The 22,469-nt window shown below is 38.5% G+C and overlaps 1 protein-coding gene across 1 annotated transcript in view; it reads right to left on the reverse strand.

Moving 5' to 3' along the window:
- Positions 1-1,695: 1,695 nt before the first annotated feature.
- Positions 1,696-22,469, reverse strand: part of LOC140137340 (uncharacterized) — a 50,785-nt gene continuing 30,011 nt past the window's right edge. Inside the window, exons 4-5 of the mRNA XM_072158982.1 lie at positions 6,593-6,697; positions 1,696-3,102 (exon numbers count right to left, since the gene is read on the reverse strand). Coding sequence (XP_072015083.1) covers positions 1,696-3,102; positions 6,593-6,697 — 1,512 coding nt within the window. The remainder of the gene's footprint in view (positions 3,103-6,592; positions 6,698-22,469) is intronic.

Genomic DNA, 22,469 nt, shown 5'->3' on the forward strand with positions numbered 1-22,469 from the left:
CGCATAGAAAGCTTACCTACTACCATCCGTATTTGTGCGTATTTCATCATAAATATTAGAAGATTAAAAGCTATATTTCATTGCACATATGTGAGTATTGGCGACAAAATTACAATCCTGGTAGCCATGATATATCCTCTCTTAATTCCTTGTGCTTTTTAGTAAACATGTTGTCACACTTTAGATGGATGGTTACGATTGAAAATGGTACAATTCGACAACCCACATGAAACAATTCTGCAATGGCGTCGTAAATAAAACATCGATCCAAACGGCAACGTCCGATGACCGCTGCCATATGATATGATACTACACAATGCTACACATCCTACCACAGATCTCTATACATGCGGTCATCTTTCGCAAATTAGTCTCATATGCAGGTTTAATACACGCAACGTAAGTTAGTCTCATACATTAAATTAATGGAAGACAGACGGACGGACAACATATAATGTATAAATCATTGGGGAAAAGCAAAACGCGGATTTTTAGTTTCGGAAAAATAAAAACGTGACGCAGGCAAGCTAAAAACGCTGAAATTCACGAAAACGCGTAACTCTCACATCCCTGTAAATCTTGTATATCATGCCAAAGAATATATTCTTTCCTTTGCTGTTGGTTGTACTAGGAGGTGGCTATATTTTGGTTCACCTCAGGTTTGGTAGTGGCGTAAACCTTTTTTGTGTTTGCACCGCAAGCGTGCCGACAAACAACCCTTCTATGTGTGCGTGTACGCTCTGCCCGTCTAACTGCTGCAAGAGAAATACGCACATACGTCGCTACCAAACTCTAGGGAACCAAATTATATCTTCCATCTTTTCTATTCATAGCAATCAATTAAAGAATGGCTTTAAAACCCAAACACCTGTCTACAGAAACAGAACTTTTAGTATCACCAACAGAAATATCTTTACAAACAAAGCTAGGCTGTTGACCTGATGAAGACCTGGCTAGCTGAATAGCAGCTTGAATTCTAAACTTAAGCTTGTCTGTCATCACAATGTGAGTTTGCTACAATAAACAGAATAAAGTTTTATGTAAAATTTTACTTTCACAAATAATATTAGTTTTATAATACATTTTATAATAGGCTATTTCAGTTGAAATCCACATGACCCTTATGCAAGACATGACCTTACTCTCTCCCACATAGGGGTGTTCAAAATGGAATCTCTCATTTGAAATTCACACACCCTGTGTGGAAAATGAAGGTCATGTCTTCCATAGAGGGTGTGTGGATTTCAACTGAAATAGCCAATGACTTACCTTTAGTACTGGAGTTTACATGCCCAGAAATGTCATCCAGACTGAATCCTGATGAGTGTTGAGCACAAGGGGATAAGGGTAATGGTGGCTTTGTGTCTACTGGTGAGGGGGGTAGTGGGGGTGCTTGAGGTGGCAGTGATGGTCCTGGAAGAAAGGGTGGTGGAGAATGATGTGGATATGGACAATGTGGGGCTGATGGTCGCATTTCCTGCTGTAGTCCCTGATGTTGATGTTGAGGTGGACATTGTTGCTGATAGTATTGCTGATTATAAAGAGATTGAGGTGGTGGTTGCTGTTGATTGTCCCTATGATACAGCTGATGCTGAGGCAGTGGATACTGAAACTGTTGCTGACAATACTGCTGATTACCCTGCTGTTGATGCTGTATTGATGACATTGGTCCAGATGATTGAGGGGGCACCTGTGTCAAAGACTGTTCATACAAACCTTGAGCTGGTGGGACAAACTGTGCTGGTACATTTTGAGATGTTTCACACTGTCCATACACATTTTGAGGGGGTGCACGCTGTCCTTGTACATTTTGAGGGATGCATGCTGTCCTCGTACATTTTGCGGTCCTTGTACATTTTGTGGGGGTGCACACTGTCCCTGTATATTTTGAGTTGGTGCACACTGTCCCTGCATATTTTGAGTTGGTGCACACTGTCCCTGCATATTTTGAGGTGGTACACACTGTCCCTGCATATTTTGAGTTGGTGCACACTGTCCCTGCATATTTTGAGTTGGTGCACACTGTCCCTGCATATTTTGAGGTGGTGCACACTGTCCCTGCATATTTTGAGGGGGTGCATGCTGTCCTTGTACATTTTGAGGGGGTGCAAATTGACCGGGTGCATAATGTTGTGGTGCACACTGTTCCTGTATAGGTTGAGATGGTGCACACTGTCCCTGCATATGTTGAGCTGGTGTACATGGTCCATGCATATTTTGAGGTGGTGCATACTGTCCTGATACATTTGCAGGTGGTGCATGCCGACCTGGTACATTTTGAGGTGGCGTACACTGTCGCTGCATATTTAGAGGGGGTGCACACTGTCCTTGTACATTTTGAGGTGGTACACACTGTCCCTGAATATTTTGAGCAGGGGTACATGGTCCATGTATATTTTGAGGTGAAGCATACTGTCCATTTTGAAATGGTGCATACTGTCCAAGCATATTTTGAGGTGGTGCACACTGTCCATGTACAGTTTGAGGTTGAGCAAACTGTCTTGGTACATTAACAGGTGGTGCACTCTGTCCTTGTACATTTTGAGTTGGTGTGAACTGTCCTGATACATTTGGAGGTGGTGCATGCTGACCTGGTACATTTTGAGGTGGTGCACACTGTCCCTGTATATGTTGTGGTGGTACAAACTGTCCCTGTGTATGTTGTGGTGGTGCACACTGTCTCTGTATATGCTGAGATGGTGCACACTGTCCCTGTATATTTTGAGGTGGGATACATGGTTCATGTACAGTTTGAGGTGGTGCAAAATGTCCTGACACATTTTGAGGTAGTGCACACTGTCCGTATGCATTTTGAGGTGGCCCACGATAATCATTTATTTGTTGAGGGGGTGCAAACTGCCCTGATACATTTTGCGGTGGAGTATACAGCATATTTTGAGTTATCATGGCTGTCCCTGGTGTGATGTGATTCCACCGTGGCTCAGTAATGCTTGGGTAGGGCTGTTGACAAGGATGATGTTGAATGCCTTGTTCATAATTGGGTACCATCATGTGGTGCATGTTTTGAGATTGGTCCATGATTCTATGTAGCTCTGCTTCTTTTGCTGCCTGTTTAGATGGGTTGGTTGCTTCAAATGTTTTCTGCAAACAACAAAAGTAAACATGTAAACAAAAACACAACACAGTAATCACTTCAACATTGGCTGATCACATCAAATTTGCCCTGGACCAGCATGCCGATATAGACACAGTAAATGATTGTGTGCTGAATGGGTTATGAGATAAAGAAACTAAGGGCGCGTTCTCACTATGCCTGTTTGATACCAGGACGTGGACTCGATCCTACATCGAGTCCACTTCCAAGCATAGTGAGAACGCGAAATAAGTGGTTTCGATCCTACATCCAGGATGTAGCATCGAGACCACCTCATTGAGGTAGATCTCGTACCTGGGGCGTGGTATCAAACAGCATAGTGAGAACTTCGTTTACAAGTGGACTCGATCCACTTATACCGGAAATGCACAACCTTGACGGCCGTCGTTGTACTATAGGCCTATACATGTCTACATTATATAATTTTCCATGATAAAATTTAAACATGCATTTTCAACTTAAAAATTCATAGCTGGTATTATAGAACAAATTTATACAGGCTTTATTTCATGTAATTTACAACATTTATTTTTTCGGCGGAATGTCAAGGGGAAAATACACGGCGTTCGTTCGAGATGCTTGCCGTAGTTTGATGAGCAGCATGCTTCTTGTGCATTGTGAAAACAACGGCATCGCTGCAAGATACAGATTTTATCCAGTTTCAGAATTAAACAAAAAGACATTGGGCTTTATTGGATAGTACAAAAGGATATTCAGGTTTAATATGAATCGTTTTTGAGGTGTACATTTTGCTAGACTGAGTTAAAATTACCAATCAAAAATTTGTGTTGCGTGTGAATCGGCGTGCTTGACCAAAATCAGTTAAACAACCCGATGTATTTCTCTCATTTTACACGTATAGGCCCAATATAAAATAACAGTTTTTAGACTAGCTGTTTATTTCAGATCTTTCCAAATACATATAACAAAATAACATATTCATAGATTGAAGAAATATATCAGGGGCCTGTAAATAAAACATGATCTTTCAAAATTCGCTAAAATTGATAGTCTACTATCGTAAAGTTTGATTTGTGCTGTGAGTTCGGCTCAAAACATGCATTGCAACAGAATTTGTGACGTCATGGCCATGCCTCGACGTGCTTGATATTATAACATCCGGGTAAGTGGAGTCGATCCTACATCAGCATTTTGGTGTGATTTTGGTGCTAGTGAGAACGCGAAATCAATGTGGACTGAGTCCACTTGTATGTAGACTCGGACCTAGGTACGAGACCCCATGTCTGTAGTGAGAACACGACCTAAGTTGTGTCTGACCATCATCCTGTAAATCGAACTCCCCACAGCCTGTGATTGATCAGCTCGTAATAGGCGGGTCTTATAACATCGCAGATTAATATCAACTATTTTCATTTCGAGAAGTGTCTTGTGAAAACTCACCAGAAATATCACAAATTTTAATTCATGTCCTATACTTTGTCTACTTCATTTAATACGCACAATACAGACCAGACAAGCCAACTGCATCACTCTTAACGTGGGTCTACTTTTTTGGCGGGAGTGGTTAAAGCCTAACAATTCCCTCATATTACGAGCTGATCAAACTGTAGTAGCATGTAAAAGGGAGGATGAGTCATCTGGTGCCTTAATCTGACAAACAGAATCACAGAAAATAGTGAAAGATGTCGGTCGGTATTTCTACAAGCCAAAAAGCAACTTTACTAAACATTGTTGACATGATGCCTTCAAGAAAGAAAGTTTGAAGGTGAAAAACTTACCATAGGGCATGCTGTTTTATTGTTGCATTCTAAAATTTCAATCCTCACAACAAATCATAAACCAACTGTTTATGAGTTTGATTGACAGGTGATGTCAGATGCAAACTATATGTTGAAGGCTGATTTCCTTCAACATGCATGGGTCCATAGTAATGTAATGTTGAGACAATGATGAAAGGCGACACAATATATATTTGATTCACCTGTTAATGTCTTTTAATGATCTTGTTAATATATATCGGTTAATAGAGAGGCTCATTGGTATGAGTGTGTTCAGTGCTGAGATCAAAGATCGACTGCCCACTAGATCTTCCAGGCAGCCCCAACTCTCTGGGCATTTCCAAACTAAGTTTCTAAAGCATAATGATCATTCTCTCATTAATATGATAAGAGGCCACTTAAGATGATTGTTGGTAAACACACTATTATGATTGCTGGGCCTATTTCTATGAATGTTTTGGGAGGTCTGACTACCTCTTTGCTCATATCATGAGGAATCACAACTGGTTGTTTAGACTGATCTTAAATGATCATTCATATGATAATGAAGTGGTTAGCACTACTGGCCTTCTTTGTTTGTAGAATGTTGGTGCTACCTAGCAAGCTATCAATTATTCATGACTCTTAATCTGTTTATGATTTGGTTCTTCATTGGTAATTAGTATCATGATTCCTAAAACAATGGAATCATGTTACCAATTAATATTCAACCCATTTCTGGTCTCTTACAACTACATGTAGCTTACTATCTCTAACTTTTATTATACACCTTGAGAATTGTTTCACTCTGTTTTACCCATGCAACTTGTACATACATTGTACATACTGAAGTGGGTCCTGATTGTCTATTAAAGTGAATCAGGTCATGAAATTATCTGCACCTCGTTCACTGGCCAGAAAAAAAAATCCATTGGGCTATTCCAGTTGAAATGCATAGGAGTACATCCTCTATGAGACCTTAGTATCCCACATAGGGGTGTAGATTTCAAATGGAGTATTCCGTTTAGGTAACCCCATTTGGAATTTCCACTCCCTGTGTGGAAGATGAAGGTTATGTCTTCCATAGGGGGTGTATGTATTTCACCTGTAATAACCTATTGTGTGACCCTGGTGTAACTGGATTCTTTTCACACATGGCTAAATAAGATAAGAGGAACCCATCAGCAAGCTCAAGGACTGCGCCAAGAATTGTAATAGTGCATTACAGACCACAGACCAATTTCACTAAGTACATGTAAATCATTGTAAAGTGAAGTTATATACTCCCCCATGTCCTTTGTGAAATTGAATTTTGATGCATCGTATCCAATGGATTTTGAAACTTAAAGGAAGTGTCCGGCAATCACAATACTATGTCTTATATGTTAGAAACTCACACGATATTCAAAATTCCCACGCCGAAATTGTCTAGAGCAATGACGTCCTAATAATTCAATGAAGCCTAACGACAAATGAGCACAAATAACCATGACGTCATTGCTCTAGAAAATGTCGGCGCGGGGATTTTGAATATCGTGTGTTGAGAGATTGCTGTTTTTGTTCGTTTTTATGGTTAATATGAGTTTGTTTTAAATAATTATTGATAATTATTTTTCTAAAATATAAGACATAATGTTGTGATTGCCGGACACTTCCTTTAAGATGATGCATAAAGTTTAGTAAAGCATACCACTGATGAATTTATTCAAGATTATATTTTTTTAAAGAAATATTCAGGTTATGAAGATGTCCAACTGACCTGTGTTCTCTGTTGTTTCAATGGTGGCTCACTGATCATCTTGTCATCGTCTACTTTTCTCTTCTTCATCAACATCACACACTCCAACATCTTCATCTGATGATCCTGAAAATAACAATCAAAGCATTTCATTTAAAATCTGCCATACCCCTGTGGAAGATTAAAAAAACATCTTCCACAGAGGGAGTATGTTTTTCAAATGTGATTGGCTAGGGTTAATTATTTTGAAACCCATACTCGGATACTCCCCCTGTATATTGATTTACCTATATATCAAATTCCACAGATAGTTGTGTACGATGTAGTTAATGGTAATGGCATGTGCCCGGAGGATTTAAACCGTAATGAGATCTGGGCGACCAATCACAAGCCAGGTCCATTTATCATAGATGCATTACATCATGGCCAATTTTAGGCCAGAAATTTGACAATCTTTCCATAGCCAACTGTTTAAAAGCATGTTAACTGCAATCCAAAGTCAGTAGTCCACATGGGAAGCTAACAAACAGACTGAAAAGATCAGATGTGAAAATATACAATTGTACACAAATTAATACAACTGAATAAGAGTTTTATGCCAGAGCATGCACAATGGGCAAGTGGACTACGGAGAAGTCTATTTTGTGCCTAAAATAACTGATGGAATCTCTTGAGAGCAATCGCAGGGAAAACATATTCATGTGCTAAAGAATATACATCCCACTACATGCTAGCTTTGCCTAACTCTCCACAAAGCAGACAGTTGCACTAAGAAAGACAAAACAAATACAGATTATCATTTAGCATGCACTATATATGTACATGTACATTATATAGCATCAAAGAAAAACAATCTAGGGTCTATCCATACCAAATCAAGGAGGTCTCCCACCTGACCACCTTAGATTTGCTTTATATTTTACTCAAATGTTGCACCTGTAGAAATATTAACCGTCAAGCTTGAGATCTGTCTGTAGCTCTTATAGATTTTGTACCTTCCTAATAAAGAGAGAGAGAGGTGGGGGGCGGGGGTCTTAAAATGAAAAGCAAAACAAAGAAGGTTTATTTTTTTCCCAACAAAATTGCAAAAAACCCTTGAAAAGGGGGGGGGGCAATGTGCCCATGCCTGGATTCTTGCCTGGTGTATCAAGCTTGAATATAATAGTCGCATATTAATTTACAACTGTTTGTGATTTCTCTCATACAATTGTCAAAATGGTCCATTTTTTTAACATTTGGTTTTTTCAGAGGGGGGGGGGACAAACCAATTTTTACGGGGGGAAAACTTTGACCAAAATGGTAAAGAAAATGAGCTAAAAAGTACAAAAAAGGCCTAAAATCTTAAACATCAGGATGGCCAGCATCAGGGGGAGGAGGAGGGGACAAGACTTCTCATGGGGGGCAACTGCACCCCCTGGCAATGCCACTGCATTTGGTGTGACAAGAGCCTTGGTTCATCACTTCAGGTCTCCAGAGTAGTCTGTGTCACAGCCTATGAAACTAACAAACTGCCAACATATGCAGGAGTATAATAGTAGTAAGGGTTGAGTTTAATAGTTTATGTCTTAAACAATATATTTCAGAGGGAATTCTTATTCTTAAAGAACCATCATATAAAATGGTTCTAAAAAGCTTGTAGATACAAGGTACAGCCATACATTACACAAGGAAAACACATATTAGTCATTAACAGTTCTTTTTATTTGATGATACAAAATTAAATATTGCAATAGATCTACTTTTCATATGTACAAAACACTATAAGAGTTTACAAATCAAGTATGGCACACAAACTCAAAACGTAATACAATAATGATATCACAATTACAAGCAAGTAATTATAAATCAAGTATTTACAATACAATTGGTGGAATTCATATTTGCAATATATACAGTTTGGCACAGGCCTTGTCTTTTGAGGAGTGTGGGTGCGATCACACTCCTCCGCACTCCTTAAATGACCCCAAGTCAATCGCACTCCTAAAAAAAATGTGTTAATGTGTTGAGGATTGTGATTTTTAGCACTCCGACAGCACTCCCAAATGGTTTGAGGAGTGTGATTTGTAGCACTCCTGGATATTTCAAAAGACAAGGCCTGTTGGCAAGAAAATAACAGAGTGAGCCTCATCATCATGTATCTTACAATTGATATTTCAAGAGTTCAGATACAAAAACTATATCCATTTTTCTTAATTTGCGATATAGGCCAAAATATCTGGTCAAATATAAAGAAATGATAAAAGAATATGTTGGCAAGAAAATGTGTTACTTTTGATCATTGTTTCAAAAAATACTTTACTAAGCTTGAGGTGAGAGTTGCTCGGCATTCACTTAATTAAGGTGTCAATTAAAGTCTCGCATTTTTAGGACAGATGTTGGTAGCATTAACACAAAAAGTTTGATAATAGCGTTTATAAGCTTTTGAAATTTCATGATCATAATTATATGATCCTGTATTCAAAAGATGCAAATATGTTTTTACATTTAATGATCTAGTATGGTTCTCATCCAAAATAGTATAATTCAAATACAAATTAAAGGATACATAGGAAAATGTAACTGAACATTATATACAAGAAATTGAAGTTTGAACATAATTTTAACGAACATTGTGGCCATCCAACACAAATGAGCCCAGAAATTGTCAAATGAGATTTTGAGCTTCAATGCAAAATATCAACAACTTCACATTTTGAGAAAATTTCTCTTATACAGCTTTGCAGCAAGTTTGAAACATATTTTGAATGTTAATATTATAACTGTTTCACACATGTATACCCCTAATATAAGTGGTCCCTTTGTTTATTTTTCTAATTTGGACCATGGTACATTCTACATTATATTTCCCCTCAAAGTGACACATCCAACTGGATCAGGGGTTTCTTTAAGCATTTTGCTGAAGGGTATTTTCAAATTTTGTTGACCCTTTCAATTGTGAATTTTTCCTCTGAAGGAGTCAAAATATTGCCCAAGGGGTATTTTTATAATATTATTTTTGAAGACATTTTTAACAATATGTGTGTTTTTTGGAGCCATAGGCGTAGATCCGGATTGGGATGGTGGGGGGGAATCTCCCCAATATTTTGCCAGGGAGATGGTCCATACAATCATCCCCCAATGTTGACGCCTGTATGTGGGTTTCTGACCAAATTAACCTCATATTTGGCCATTTTAGCCCCAAAAGTGCATATTTTTTGCGCTTCTGCATAATTTATTCCACTTTTGCACCATATTTCAACAGTTAAGCTTCAAAATGGCAAAATTTGTTGTACCATAAACTTATTCTTTCTCCAAAAGGTGCTGGTTTCACTATACTTCAAGCCACCCCCCCCCCCCCGAGTCAAAAAGAAATCTACGCCACTGTTTGGAGAAGTGGCGGATCTAGAGCAGTCAGAAGGGGTGGGGGAAATTTTAGAAGAAAATAATAACATTTAAAGATTCCCCCTGAGAAGTAAGAAACTTTTGCCAAATGAAGACCTAATTGAAGCAATTTGGTGGATCATTTTGGCAATATTAATGTGTAAAATTTTAGTTTAAAAAAGCCGAACATTTGTGAAATGAGCAGTCCATGGAGTCTTTCGTGGATGACAAGTTTTCCCTATTATGGTAGGCCTATAAATTGTGTTAAACATAAATTGGCAAATGTCGAAAGCAGAAGCTAGCAGAAGTGAAAGTGGCCATTTGTTTATCAACTACGAAGGGAGATGTAACCCCCTTAGAACTTGGAAAATTTTGCAAAATGAAGACCTAATTGAAGCGATTTGGTGGACCATTTTGGCACTATTACTGTGTAAAATTTAAATATGAACAGTTGAAAAGCTGAAAATTGTGAAATGCCGGTCCATAAAGCCTTTCGTTGTCCTACATATCGGGAGTAGGCCTATAGGTCCTAAATGCCAAAAGCCGAGAATAAATACACAATATCAGGTGTTTCTCTATTCAATTCTTGCAATATCTGAACGCGTACGTTTTCAAGATTTTATACGCATTGGACTTTGGAACTAGGGATTTGAAGGAGTCAGAAAAGTGCCTGAACGCGTAAATACTGGCGTGTTTTGTGCGTTAAAGAAAACCCTGAACTGGATACTAGTATTTTGGCTGGGACTTAATGTCCTCATTGCTTTGTCAAAATTGCTGTTGACCTACAAATGTGAACACATTTGGCTGATTCAATTTAAGCATGTTAAGTTGCGATATATGTTAACATTGCAAATATAGCAAACAAATCAGGTTAGGCCCCTAAAAAAAAAGGGAAGACTGTCTCAAACACATTTGGTGCCATGGTTTTTTTTAATGAGTTAAGTAGTCCTATACGATTTTTTTTTTACAGTCAAGGCACAATGTTTATATTCTTTGTTATATTCAACAACAGAAATATAATACACAATGATATGATATGACACTGAAAATATCAAAAAATAATTGAACATATGGAAAAAAAACCCAGAATTTTATGGCCAATGCATAGTGCTAATCGTTAATTGAAGTTCACATAGCAATGCGTGTGGGTGTCTGAGACAGACTTTTTTTTTATTGCCTTAGAGAAAGAAAATGCTACCCTCTCTTCTTAGCCACACATCCCACACCACCCTTTCTATTGGGACCCCTCCCCTGTGTTTCTATATTACTTGAATCCCCACACCACCCTTTCTATTGGGACCCCTCCCCTGTCTTTCTATATTACTTGAATCCCCACACCACCCATTCTATTGGGACCCTCCCCTGTGTTTCTATATTACTTGAATTCCCACACCACCCATTCTATTGGGACCCCTTCCCTGTGTTTCTATATTACTTGAATCCCCACACCACCCATTCTATTGGGACCCCTTCCCTGTGTTTCTATATTACTTGAATCCCCACACCATCCTTTCTATTGGGACCCCTTCCATGTGTTTCTAATACTTGAATCCCACACCACCCATTCTATTGGGACCCCTCCCTGTGTTTCTATATTACTTGAATCCCCACACCACCCTTTCTATTGGGACCCCTTCCCTGTGTTTCTAATACTTGAATCCCCACACCACCCTTTCTATTGGGACCCCTTCCCTGTGTTTCTAATACTTGAATCCCCACACCACCCTTTCTATTGGGACCCCTTCCCTGTGTTTCTAATACTTGAATCCCCACACCACCCATTCTATTGGGACCCCTTCCATGTGTTTCTAATACTTGAATCCCCACACCACCCATTCTATTGGGACCCCTTCCATGTGTTTCTAATACTTGAATCCCCACACCACCCATTCTATTGGGACCCCTTCCATGTGTTTCTAATACTTGAATCCCACACCACCCATTCTATTGGGACCCCTTCCATGTGTTTCTAATACTTGAATCCCCACACCACCCATTCTATTGGGACCCCTTCCATGTGTTTCTAATACTTGAATCCCCACACCACCCATTCTATTGGGACCCCTCCCCAGTGTTTCTATATTACTTGAATCCCCACACCACCCATTCTATTGGGACCCCTTCCATGTGTTTCTAATACTTGAATCCCCACACCACCCATTCTATTGGGACCCCTCCCAGTGTTTCTATATTACTTGAATCCCCACACCACCCATTCTATTGGGACCCCTTCCATGTGTTTCTAATACTTGAATCCCCACACCACCCATTCTATTGGGACCCCTTCCATGTGTTTCTAATACTTGAATCCCCACACCACCCATTCTATTGGGACCCCTCCCCTGTGTTTCTATATTACTTGAATCCCCACACCACCCATTCTATTGGGACCCCTTCCATCTGTTTCTAATACTTGAATCCCCACACCACCCATTCTATTGGGACCCCTCCCCTGTGTTTCTATATTACTTGAATCCCCACACCACCCATTCTATTGGGACCCCTTCCATGTGTTTCTAATACTTGAATCCCCACACCACCCATTCTATTTGGACCCCTCCCCTGTGTTTCTATATTACTTGAATCCCCACACCACCCATTCTATTGGGACCCCTTCCATGTGTTTCTAATACTTGAATCCCCACACCATCCTTTCTATTGGGACCCCTCCCCTGTGTTTCTATATTCCTTGAATCCCCACACCACCCTTTCTATTGGGACCCCTCCCTGTGTTTCTATATTACTTGAATCCCCACACCACCCTTTCTATTGGGACCCATCCCCTATGTTTCTATATTCCTTGAATCCCCACACCACCCATTCTATTGGGACCCTCCCCTGTGTTTCTATATTCCTTGAATCCCCACACCACCCTTTCTATTGGGACCCCTCCCCTGTGTTTCTATATTCCTTGAATCCCCACACCACCCATTCTATTGGGACCACTTCCATGTGTTTCTATATTACTTGAATCCCCACACCACCCATTCTATTGGGACCCCTCCCCTGTGTTTCTATATTCCTTGAATCCCCACACCACCCATTCTATTGGGACCCCTCCCCTGTGTTTCTATATTACTTGAATCCCCACACCACCCATTCTATTGGGACCCCTCCCCTGTGTTTCTATATTACTTGAATCCCACACCATCCTTTCTAATGGGACCCCTCCCCTGTGTTTCTATATTCCTTGAATCCCCACACCACCCATTCTATTGGGACCCCTCCCCGGTGTTTCTATATTACTTGAATCCCCACACCACCCTTTCTATTGGGACCCCTCCCCTGTGTTTCTATATTACTTGAATCCCCACACCACCCATTCTATTGGGACCCCTTCCCTGTGTTTCTAATACTTGAATCCCCACACCACCCATTCTATTGGGACCCCTTCCATGTGTTTCTAATACTTGAATCCCCACACCACCCATTCTATTGGGACCCCTCCCCTGTGTTTCTATATTACTTGAATCCCCACACCACCCATTCTATTGGGACCCATCCCCTGTGTTTCTATATTCCTTGAATCCCCACACCATCCTTTCTATTGGGACCCCTCCCCTGTGTTTCTATATTCCTTGAATCCCCACACCACCCATTCTATTGGGACCCCTCCCCTGTGTTTCTATATTACTTGAATCCCCACACCACCCTTTCTATTGGGACCCCTCCCCTGTGTTTCTATATTACTTGAATCCCCACACCACCCATTCTATTGGGACCCCTTCCATGTGTTTCTAATACTTGAATCCCCACACCATCCTTTCTATTGGGACCCCTCCCCTGTGTTTCTATATTATTTGAATTCCCACACCACCCTTTCTATTGGGACCCTCCCCTGTGTTTCTATTCTATATTACTTGAATCCTTGATAGTATGGTGTACTTGGTTGGTTTTCATATGGCGTATTGGACTGGTAGATGTGGTTGGACTCAGTGTTAGGATTTGATTGGTGTCCATACTGCACCTAAATGGTAGGGGAAAAGACAAGGATATTATTAGAATATATATTATTGGAGATAGAAAGGAATGAGAACATAGGTGACAAGTAAACAAGATCAATGCCCTGTACCCACGGCGGTTTCCTTAGTATATATGACTTGGGCAGGGCTGATTGCTATCCATAAGTCTACGCTGGCGAAGTGATGTAATAATCAGATTAACTAGCATAGCAATAGGTGAAAACAATTTTTGAATATACCGCTGCACTGGTACGTTCACGCTGTACCTCTGCATTGAACCCTATAATGCTGATCACTCGCACCTGTAAGATTACATGTAGTATCTTTGAAAAGACCGGTATTGTATTCAATCTATGATTGCAGACATACACATGTGATGATTGCAACATAAACTGAGCTCAAAAAGAAACTTATAATTTTTCACAAGGTCATATCTTGAAATCCTGTCCATCAAATTGAACCAAAATTACACACAGATTTACTTCAATACTCTACTCTTAACACATGTCAGTAACCAAGCAGTTATCCAACTGACACACCAGCAAAATGCACTGACATGGGACAGCTTCCTGGACCACATTCACAGCCCAGCCCTGTTTCATGAAAAAAATGTATGAAAAGCAGAAAGCAGCACCGTTTTATCATCTGTGCAAGGATCTTACGTGTGCATTCTCACAGATTTTTTTTGTCCTGGGTGCCAACTGTTGGGCTGTGAAAGTGAAGGAAGTCCAGGAAGGTGTCCCATGACAGTGCATTTTGCTGTTGTGTCAGTTGGACAACTGCTTGGTTACTGACATGTGTTTTGAGTAGAGTATTAAGGTAATCCTGTGTGTAAGTTTGGTTCATTTTGATTGACAGTATTTTAAGATATGACCTTGTTATTCACAAGTTGTAAAAAATTATAAGTTTCTTTTTGAGCTCAGTTTACTTGTAGTGCAGCGCAATGTATTCAAAAATTGTTTTCACCTATTACTATGGTAGTTAATCTGATTATTACATCACTTGCCAGCGTATTGCAGTAACTAACTTACTGTCATTGTGTCTTGGACAGCAGCTGGTCCACAGCAACAATCACAACAACAAGACCAGCAACACTTACAGCAGTAAGCACCTTTACAGCAGTATGCAGCAGATGATATGGCTATGATAAACTCTATAAGCCCAGCTGAGCCAGCGATGATAAAAAAGAACCAAGGCCAGATGGCCTGTAGGAAATAGAGAAAAAAATGTTTACAGGCAAAAAGAACCAAGTAATTTCAAAGGAACGGAACAAAATCGGATGAATGTCCACTGTAAATGCAACCACTCACTGGGACAGTGTCACCATCCCTATACCTTCGTGTCAGAAATCGCCATGATAGTAGGGCGAACCACTAGTTTATTCAACAGCACGGTATGACGATTTTGTTCCGCCGTGGTTGAATAGTTTCGAGATAAAAGGTCAAGCACTCCAGGCAAAGTATAACACACCATCTGTACCTGTATGAACACCACTGGTACAATAGATACATAACTTTTCTTTTCCACTACACATATACGCATGCTCTGCTGCGATCTGCATACATGCTCATTACCCTTTTCACGTTTCTAACTCAAGCAAATTTAATTTTTTTGCCAGTTTATGATTTCAAGACGCAAGCAAGAAATTCAATATGCAGAGTACAGGTTATCAGATTGTTTCAACACATATGCAAGCCTTTAAAAAGTCTTGTTCAAATGAAAAAAATAACAAAATATATTCAAGGATTTGAGATTTTATCATATCAATAGTAAACACACCAGCTAGCATAGGCCTAAAGCACAGGATCGTGGTTTGAAGCACAGGCCTAAAGCACAGGAGCGTGGTTTGGTCACACAATTCATATCAATCCAATTATAGGTGCTTCAGAAATGCGAGTCGATTTGGACAATTCATTGAGATATCAATTCTATAGAGACTGTGTAAATACAAGCTTTATTGTCCGACATTCTACAACTGAATAATCAATCTTCCATGGATATTTTGAAGGACAACTCAAACAGCTAGATTAATAACATGATCGCTAAGCTATAATAGCGATAGTTTTTAGCAGGGGTTTTAGCCAATGAGATACCAATACCAATCGCTTACCGCGCTGAGTTATTTTGTGACTCTCTGCAACTGGCGGAGCATTATAGACCGGTTCGATCGTTTCCTGCCTATACAAAATAATTATTTACTTAGTGAAGACGGTGTGTGGAATAACTATGTGCATGGCATTTGTCTACAGATTGATGAGATCCTGTAGGCGAAGCACCCATTGGTTCTAGCTGGAGTTATTCTGCAATGCACATTTCAATCAAATTTCTTCAATGTCTTCTCCTTGATAACTTACATAACACTATTATGATATATGACATAATGAGACATCATTATTCATGATGTTGTGTTTAGAGGTTAATGACTGCGCATCTGTTGTTTTGAGGGTATTATCATATCATATCATATCATATCATTTTATTTGCCAGCAAAAAGACACATATACATATAAAATATTGCACAATATCAAAATTACACATAAATATATAAATTACACATGCAAAGATATAAAAATGTAAGCCATGGAAGGTCATAAAGCAAGAAATTGAAATTGAATTGACCCATGTTGGAGAAAATAGAGAGATGGCATGCCTTAACCAGGAACAATTTAAACAAAGGACAAGAGAACCCCTGGCAGGGATAGCCAGATAGTGACAAAGTCACTTTCAAAGTGGCTAAACCTATTGTGAAATATCTAAACATTGTGCTTTGGAACCGAGGACACAGACATTGATTCCCTGATAGCTACCGGAAGCCCATTTAGGGGCATAGTCAGGCCGGTAGCCAGGGGGAGCGGGGGGGAGGGGCTGCCACTGGAGAAAATTTTGGAGGATAAAATGGGGACGGCAAAGAGTAAAGTGTCTATAAAATGACTAAAAATGGGACAAAAAATTGACAAATGTGGCTTTGCCCCCTCACACTGAAATCCTGGCTATGCTACTGAGCCCATGCCCATTTCAAATTATGTGGTCCAGAAATAGCCAAATGAAGAGTTTCCAGCTCTCTTTCTAGATTGTGGAATGGTGAGCCGGGTGCTAGCAAATGAATTAGTCTGTGCCTGTTCCTGCCAGAAACCTCATCTTGTTTGCAAAATACATACCCCATTATAATTGTGTTGATTAATTTGACTGAATATATATGCTTGTTGGCCAACATGAATTGGAGCCACAATTGCTGCAATGATTGACATTACCATGTACCCCACAATCTGTAGAGAGAAAAATTTAAAAAAACTAATGCTATTTTTAACCTCCTATGTGTTTGTGGCCCCTGAACATGTTTAAAACAAAACTGCCAACCGGTTACATGGGGTTTTTTGCTTTCAACATGTTCAGGGGCCAATGACACAAAGGAAGTTTTTCCTGTCCAACAACGATATGGTAGTTTACAGATCAACATATTAATTTCATGGTCAGAGAGAAGAATAGGCTTAAATACACTATTTCATAATTGGAGAAATAATTATATTATTCTTTATAAATTGCCTTCCATAACAGATAGGGCATCAATCTGTTCTGAAAGGGGGGGGCAATAAAAACAGTTGAATTGAGCACCACGATCGCTCACGGCAGAGAGGGTGTCTGTGGGGGATGTGCCCCCGAGAAGTTCCAATTTTTTTCAAAAATTATAACCCCAATTGAAGCCATTTGGTGCAATGTTTTACCCCATAACTATTTATAGTAGAGGAGTCCTCAGTGAGAAGTTGAATTGTTTACAAAATGATGTCCCAATTGAAGCCATTATTATAATCAAACAACATGTGCTTGTTGTGACTTTAGTATTAAAGTTGTCAAAATGTGGGGGAGACAACTGATATTGTATCGCCCTCATCTAAAAACGACAAAAATATTTGAAATTTGGGCAAAAATCATGATTTTTTTTTGAAAATTTAGCATTTTTTGACCATTTTTGGTGCAAATTTCTCAAAGTTGATCAAAATTCAAAAACAAAACAAAACAGGTCCTAGATCTTTTATCTAGTTTTTAAAAATTAATCTAAAAAAAATGTTTTGGGGGATTGTTTCTCCAAAATTGAGCATTTTGGCCCAAATTTGACCTCACAAATGAATTCATCAGGTCATTGCCATTCTAAAAATGGAATTTTTATATTCTTTGGACCAATAATTTAGCAGTTAAGAGGCCCGAAAGTTTCCAAAATTCAACCCTTAAACATGTTAAAGGCGCAAATTATGTACTCTTCCATTTCAGACAATAATACCGGAGGTACATTATTTTGGTGTCAGTTTGTGATAAATCAATATGGTGGATTACGCTCAAGTCGCTTTAGGTTTTATCTTTGCCAAAAACATAATTTACTACATTAACTTACAGCACAGTTTTGACGAATCCAAGAAACAATCCCAACGACACCAGCAGCAATGTATACCTGAAATATGTGAGCAAAATCAAAGTATGTCAATGTTGAATGGAGTGATATAATTAACCTTAGTATCTTATTCCAAAGACAGAACGACCCAATATTGCCCACATTATTTTTGAACATGCTACACAGATATATTTACATTTTGAAGTAAAGAGTACAATGTAAGAAATGTCCTGCCAAACCTGGCCCTTTTAAAAGGCTCCCTTGAAGGCATTCCACCATTGCAGCATTTTAGAAACCAATTGGTTCTCATCAGCTTTATGGCAAAAAGTCTCAAAGCTTGTTTTTCATATATTCTGAAGTTGTGATAGGTGACCATCAGTGTGAACAGCAAAGACCCATGATGGGACCACTCAAGTATGATAGTGTATGCGCATGCGTGACGTGACCAAATTTTTTTTGAAACACCCCTAAACGAGTTTTACCCGACCAGCAAATTTAGCCCCTTAATAAGGTAATTTAATATAGAAATTACCTCCTAATGAGTTTTTGGCTAACAAAAATGAAAAAAATGTACCCTTTTTGGACTCGTAATTACCAAACATTTGAAAAGGTACTTAAACAAGTTGTTCAGTTTCAGAAAGCTACCCTTATTCTTGAAAATCAGTGTTTTTAGACCCTAAATGCATCATTTTTTTTGTCATGCATGCATACAGACCATTTATGTGAGTGCCCCAGAGCAAAGAGAAGTAGATTTGTTTGTCTGTTTCTTATTTATTTATTTATTTATTTATTTATTTATTTATTTATTTATTTATTTATTTATTTATTTATTTATTTATTTATTTATTTATTTATTTATTTATTTATTTATTTATTTATTTATTTATTTATTTATTTTTATATTTTTAATAAAATATGTTCAATTTTTCAAATATTTAATTTTACAGTTTGCATCTGCTTCTATTTGTAAAAGAAAAAGCATATATGATGATATGTGCACCTCATTCCGCCACTTATACTAAATTGTTTATTTTGATCTGAAAAGCAAAATAAAAGCTTAACTTTGGACCACATTTGTGTATATATCACCATATCATATCTGCCTAAAATGGTGTAATTATTTGGCTGCACAATTTTCCTTATTAATATGAGGGACCTCAGATATGTTGGGCTTGATGGTGATCAAATAATGCATTGAAATTGAACCAGTAAATTAAATTTGTTTAGTTTGTTTTTTTGTTTTATTTCTTCTTTAACCTGGGACACTCAATCCGAGTTGAAAACACAATTAATCATCTGTTCTTCCTTGAGGCCCAGGGATCAATACAACATTTACATAACATAAAATGATCATTATTTTGATATGTACATGTAAAAGAAATAGGCGGAGAAAATCAAGTTTAAAGTTAGAGTACTTTAATTGAGTCATTTTTTTAGCACACCTATAAAAATACATGTAAATACAGTCAACTTAGCAACAATAAATAAAAAAAATTTGACCGACCCTGTCGGGAATGGAAGGACAGTGTTGTTGGGTTTATTACAAATGCCATTATTACTGTTACTGTATACATACAAAATATACCTTAAGAAAAATACTCACACATCCCCACCACAATGAGTTGTGAACAGCCCAGCCCAATTCATTCCAGAAGATGAAAAGTGTAATGAGTCCACACAGCACTGATATAGCACCCAGGCAGACTTGAACGATTCCAAGGATCCGGCCAAGCTTGTTCCGGTATCTCCCATTATTTTGATCTTCAACATCGCGCTGAACATGGACATTACCAACACCAACTGATGCTGGGTCCATAGCACTAGTTACAATCACTGCTTCTTGGTCATCTGACATTGTACAATATTGTCAAAAAGCTACAAATAAAATAAGGGGTCTCAAGCACAACATAACATTCAGGAGTATGACCGATTTCAGACACTTGTTGCCTATTAACAACAATGCTACTATATTGATGAACTCTAATGATACGACGTATGTTAGTACTGCCTAAAATGCTTGGAAACTGTGACGTGAGGACAACAAGCTATGAGTCACTAGAATTTGATATAAATATTGGAATGGTAAACACAAAGTCCATTATTATCGGTAATCTCTTGGCAAGTTTCCATAGTTAGGATGTGACAACATCACAATACTAGTGTTTGTTTAGGAGCGCAGATCAATCTGAGGGCGTAGAACCAGAACAGGGTCTGTGTAAAATTGATGATTTAACTTTACGGAAAAGGTTTTTATTATGAAGAATCAGAAACTCAAACTCAATGATTCTCTAATTTTTGTTGTATAGTCGCATATGAGGGGTTGTGCAATAATTATGAGCCCTTCCAAACGGCTTGCCAAAAATTGCTTCCCCCCTCGGCCCATCAAAAATCACTTGCCTCCCCCCTTTGGTCTGCCCAAAATCTTTGCTCCCCTCCCTTTATACATGGCAAATTTTTTGGATCCCAATTTGCAAACTTAAAATGGAGATACATGTTGCGAGCGCAGCGAGCAGGAAAATTTTTATATTTAAGCGTTTCCGTACTATTTTCCTAAGTCTTTTTAGAGCATTTTATTTAAAAGGCACCCTGTGAATGTGTGTCAAAAATCGCTTGTCCATTGAATTCCTCATATTCGTTCCCATGTTTTAGCTTTTTTGTAGGCACTTTGTCTGTCTATTGACAATTGCAGGGTATATATATAGTATGTATGCTAAAGAAGGACCAGTTTATATTTTTCATAATAATAACATAATTAACATTCATACAGAAAAGGACAAATTTAGTGAAAATACCATTTTGACACTAATGTTGCTATCATTGCTTAAAACAAGAAGTGTACAGGCCTCCACAACAGAAGCCAAAGCGGGCACTTCAAAAATAAAGGCTGAATTGAAACCATTTTGTGGACCATTTTTACACTATTATTATGCGATGCGAATGTTCAGTGGCCATGAAAGTAGGCACGGGCCGGTAGTACCCCTGCTTGCATCCGCCACTGACATATGGGAGATTGTTGATCATGATCAAAATGAGATGCAATTTATATATCTTATACGAGTATATTCATATGTAGTGGTAGATAAATGAATCAAAAGTTTTAAACTCTTAAAAATTTGACACTACATTATTTTTGCTCACCTGGAACGTTTTCACTAATTCGACAGCATCTTCAGCAGATGGTGATGCTGTAATGATATCTTGTCTACAATTGGGATATCCCTCACTGATGACGTCATGTGATTGACAGTATGACATCATAGCATGTTACGATGTAGTGTCGCCACTCCCCCCAGGCATCAGCAGGTTACAGGTTATCCAAAATAGGATCTATTATCCTTTAGCACCAGACCTTATAATGGACTCTCATACAATTGTCAAAATGGTCCATTTTTAACATTTGGTCAGTGGCACAGCCAGCACTTTTTTCAGAGGGGGGCAAGCCAATTTTAAGGGGAAAACTTTGACCAAAATGGTAAAGAAATATGGTCTAAAAAGTACAAAAAAGGCCTAAAAGCTTAAATATCAGGATGGCCAGCATCCCATGGGGGGATTTGGTGTGACAAGAGCCTTGGTTCATCACTTCAGGTCTCCAGAGTAGTCTGTGTCACAGCCTATGAAACTAAAAAACTGCCAACATGTGCAGGAGTATAATAGTAGTAAGGGTTTAGTGTCATAGTTTATGTCTTAAACAATATACTTCAGAGGGAACTCTTATTCTTAAAGAACCATCATATAAAATTGTTCTAAAAAGCTTGTAGATACAAGGTAGAGCAATACATTACAAGGAAATCAAGTATTAGTCATTAATAGTTATTTTTATTTTATGATACAAAATTAAATATTGCTATAGATCTACTTTTCATATGTACAAATCAAGTATGGCACACAAACTCAAAACAAAACATAACATGACGTTTTTAGTCAGATATTGCCTTTATGGCAACTTTACTAAGTATTGTTGTAGATGTAGATAATACAATAATATCATAATTACACACAAGTAATTATAAATCAAGTATTCACAATACAATTGGTGGAATTCATATTTGCAATATATACAGTTTGGCACAGGCCTTGTCTTTTGAGGAGTGTGGGTGCGATCACACTCCACCGCACTCCTTAAATGATCCCAAGTCAATCGCACTCCTAAACAAATGTGTTAATGTGTTGAGGATTGTGATTTTTAGCACTC

This window comes from Amphiura filiformis, chromosome 17 (genome assembly GCF_039555335.1).
Source record: "Amphiura filiformis chromosome 17, Afil_fr2py, whole genome shotgun sequence".
In the NCBI taxonomy this organism is placed as follows: domain Eukaryota; kingdom Metazoa; phylum Echinodermata; class Ophiuroidea; order Amphilepidida; family Amphiuridae; genus Amphiura; species Amphiura filiformis.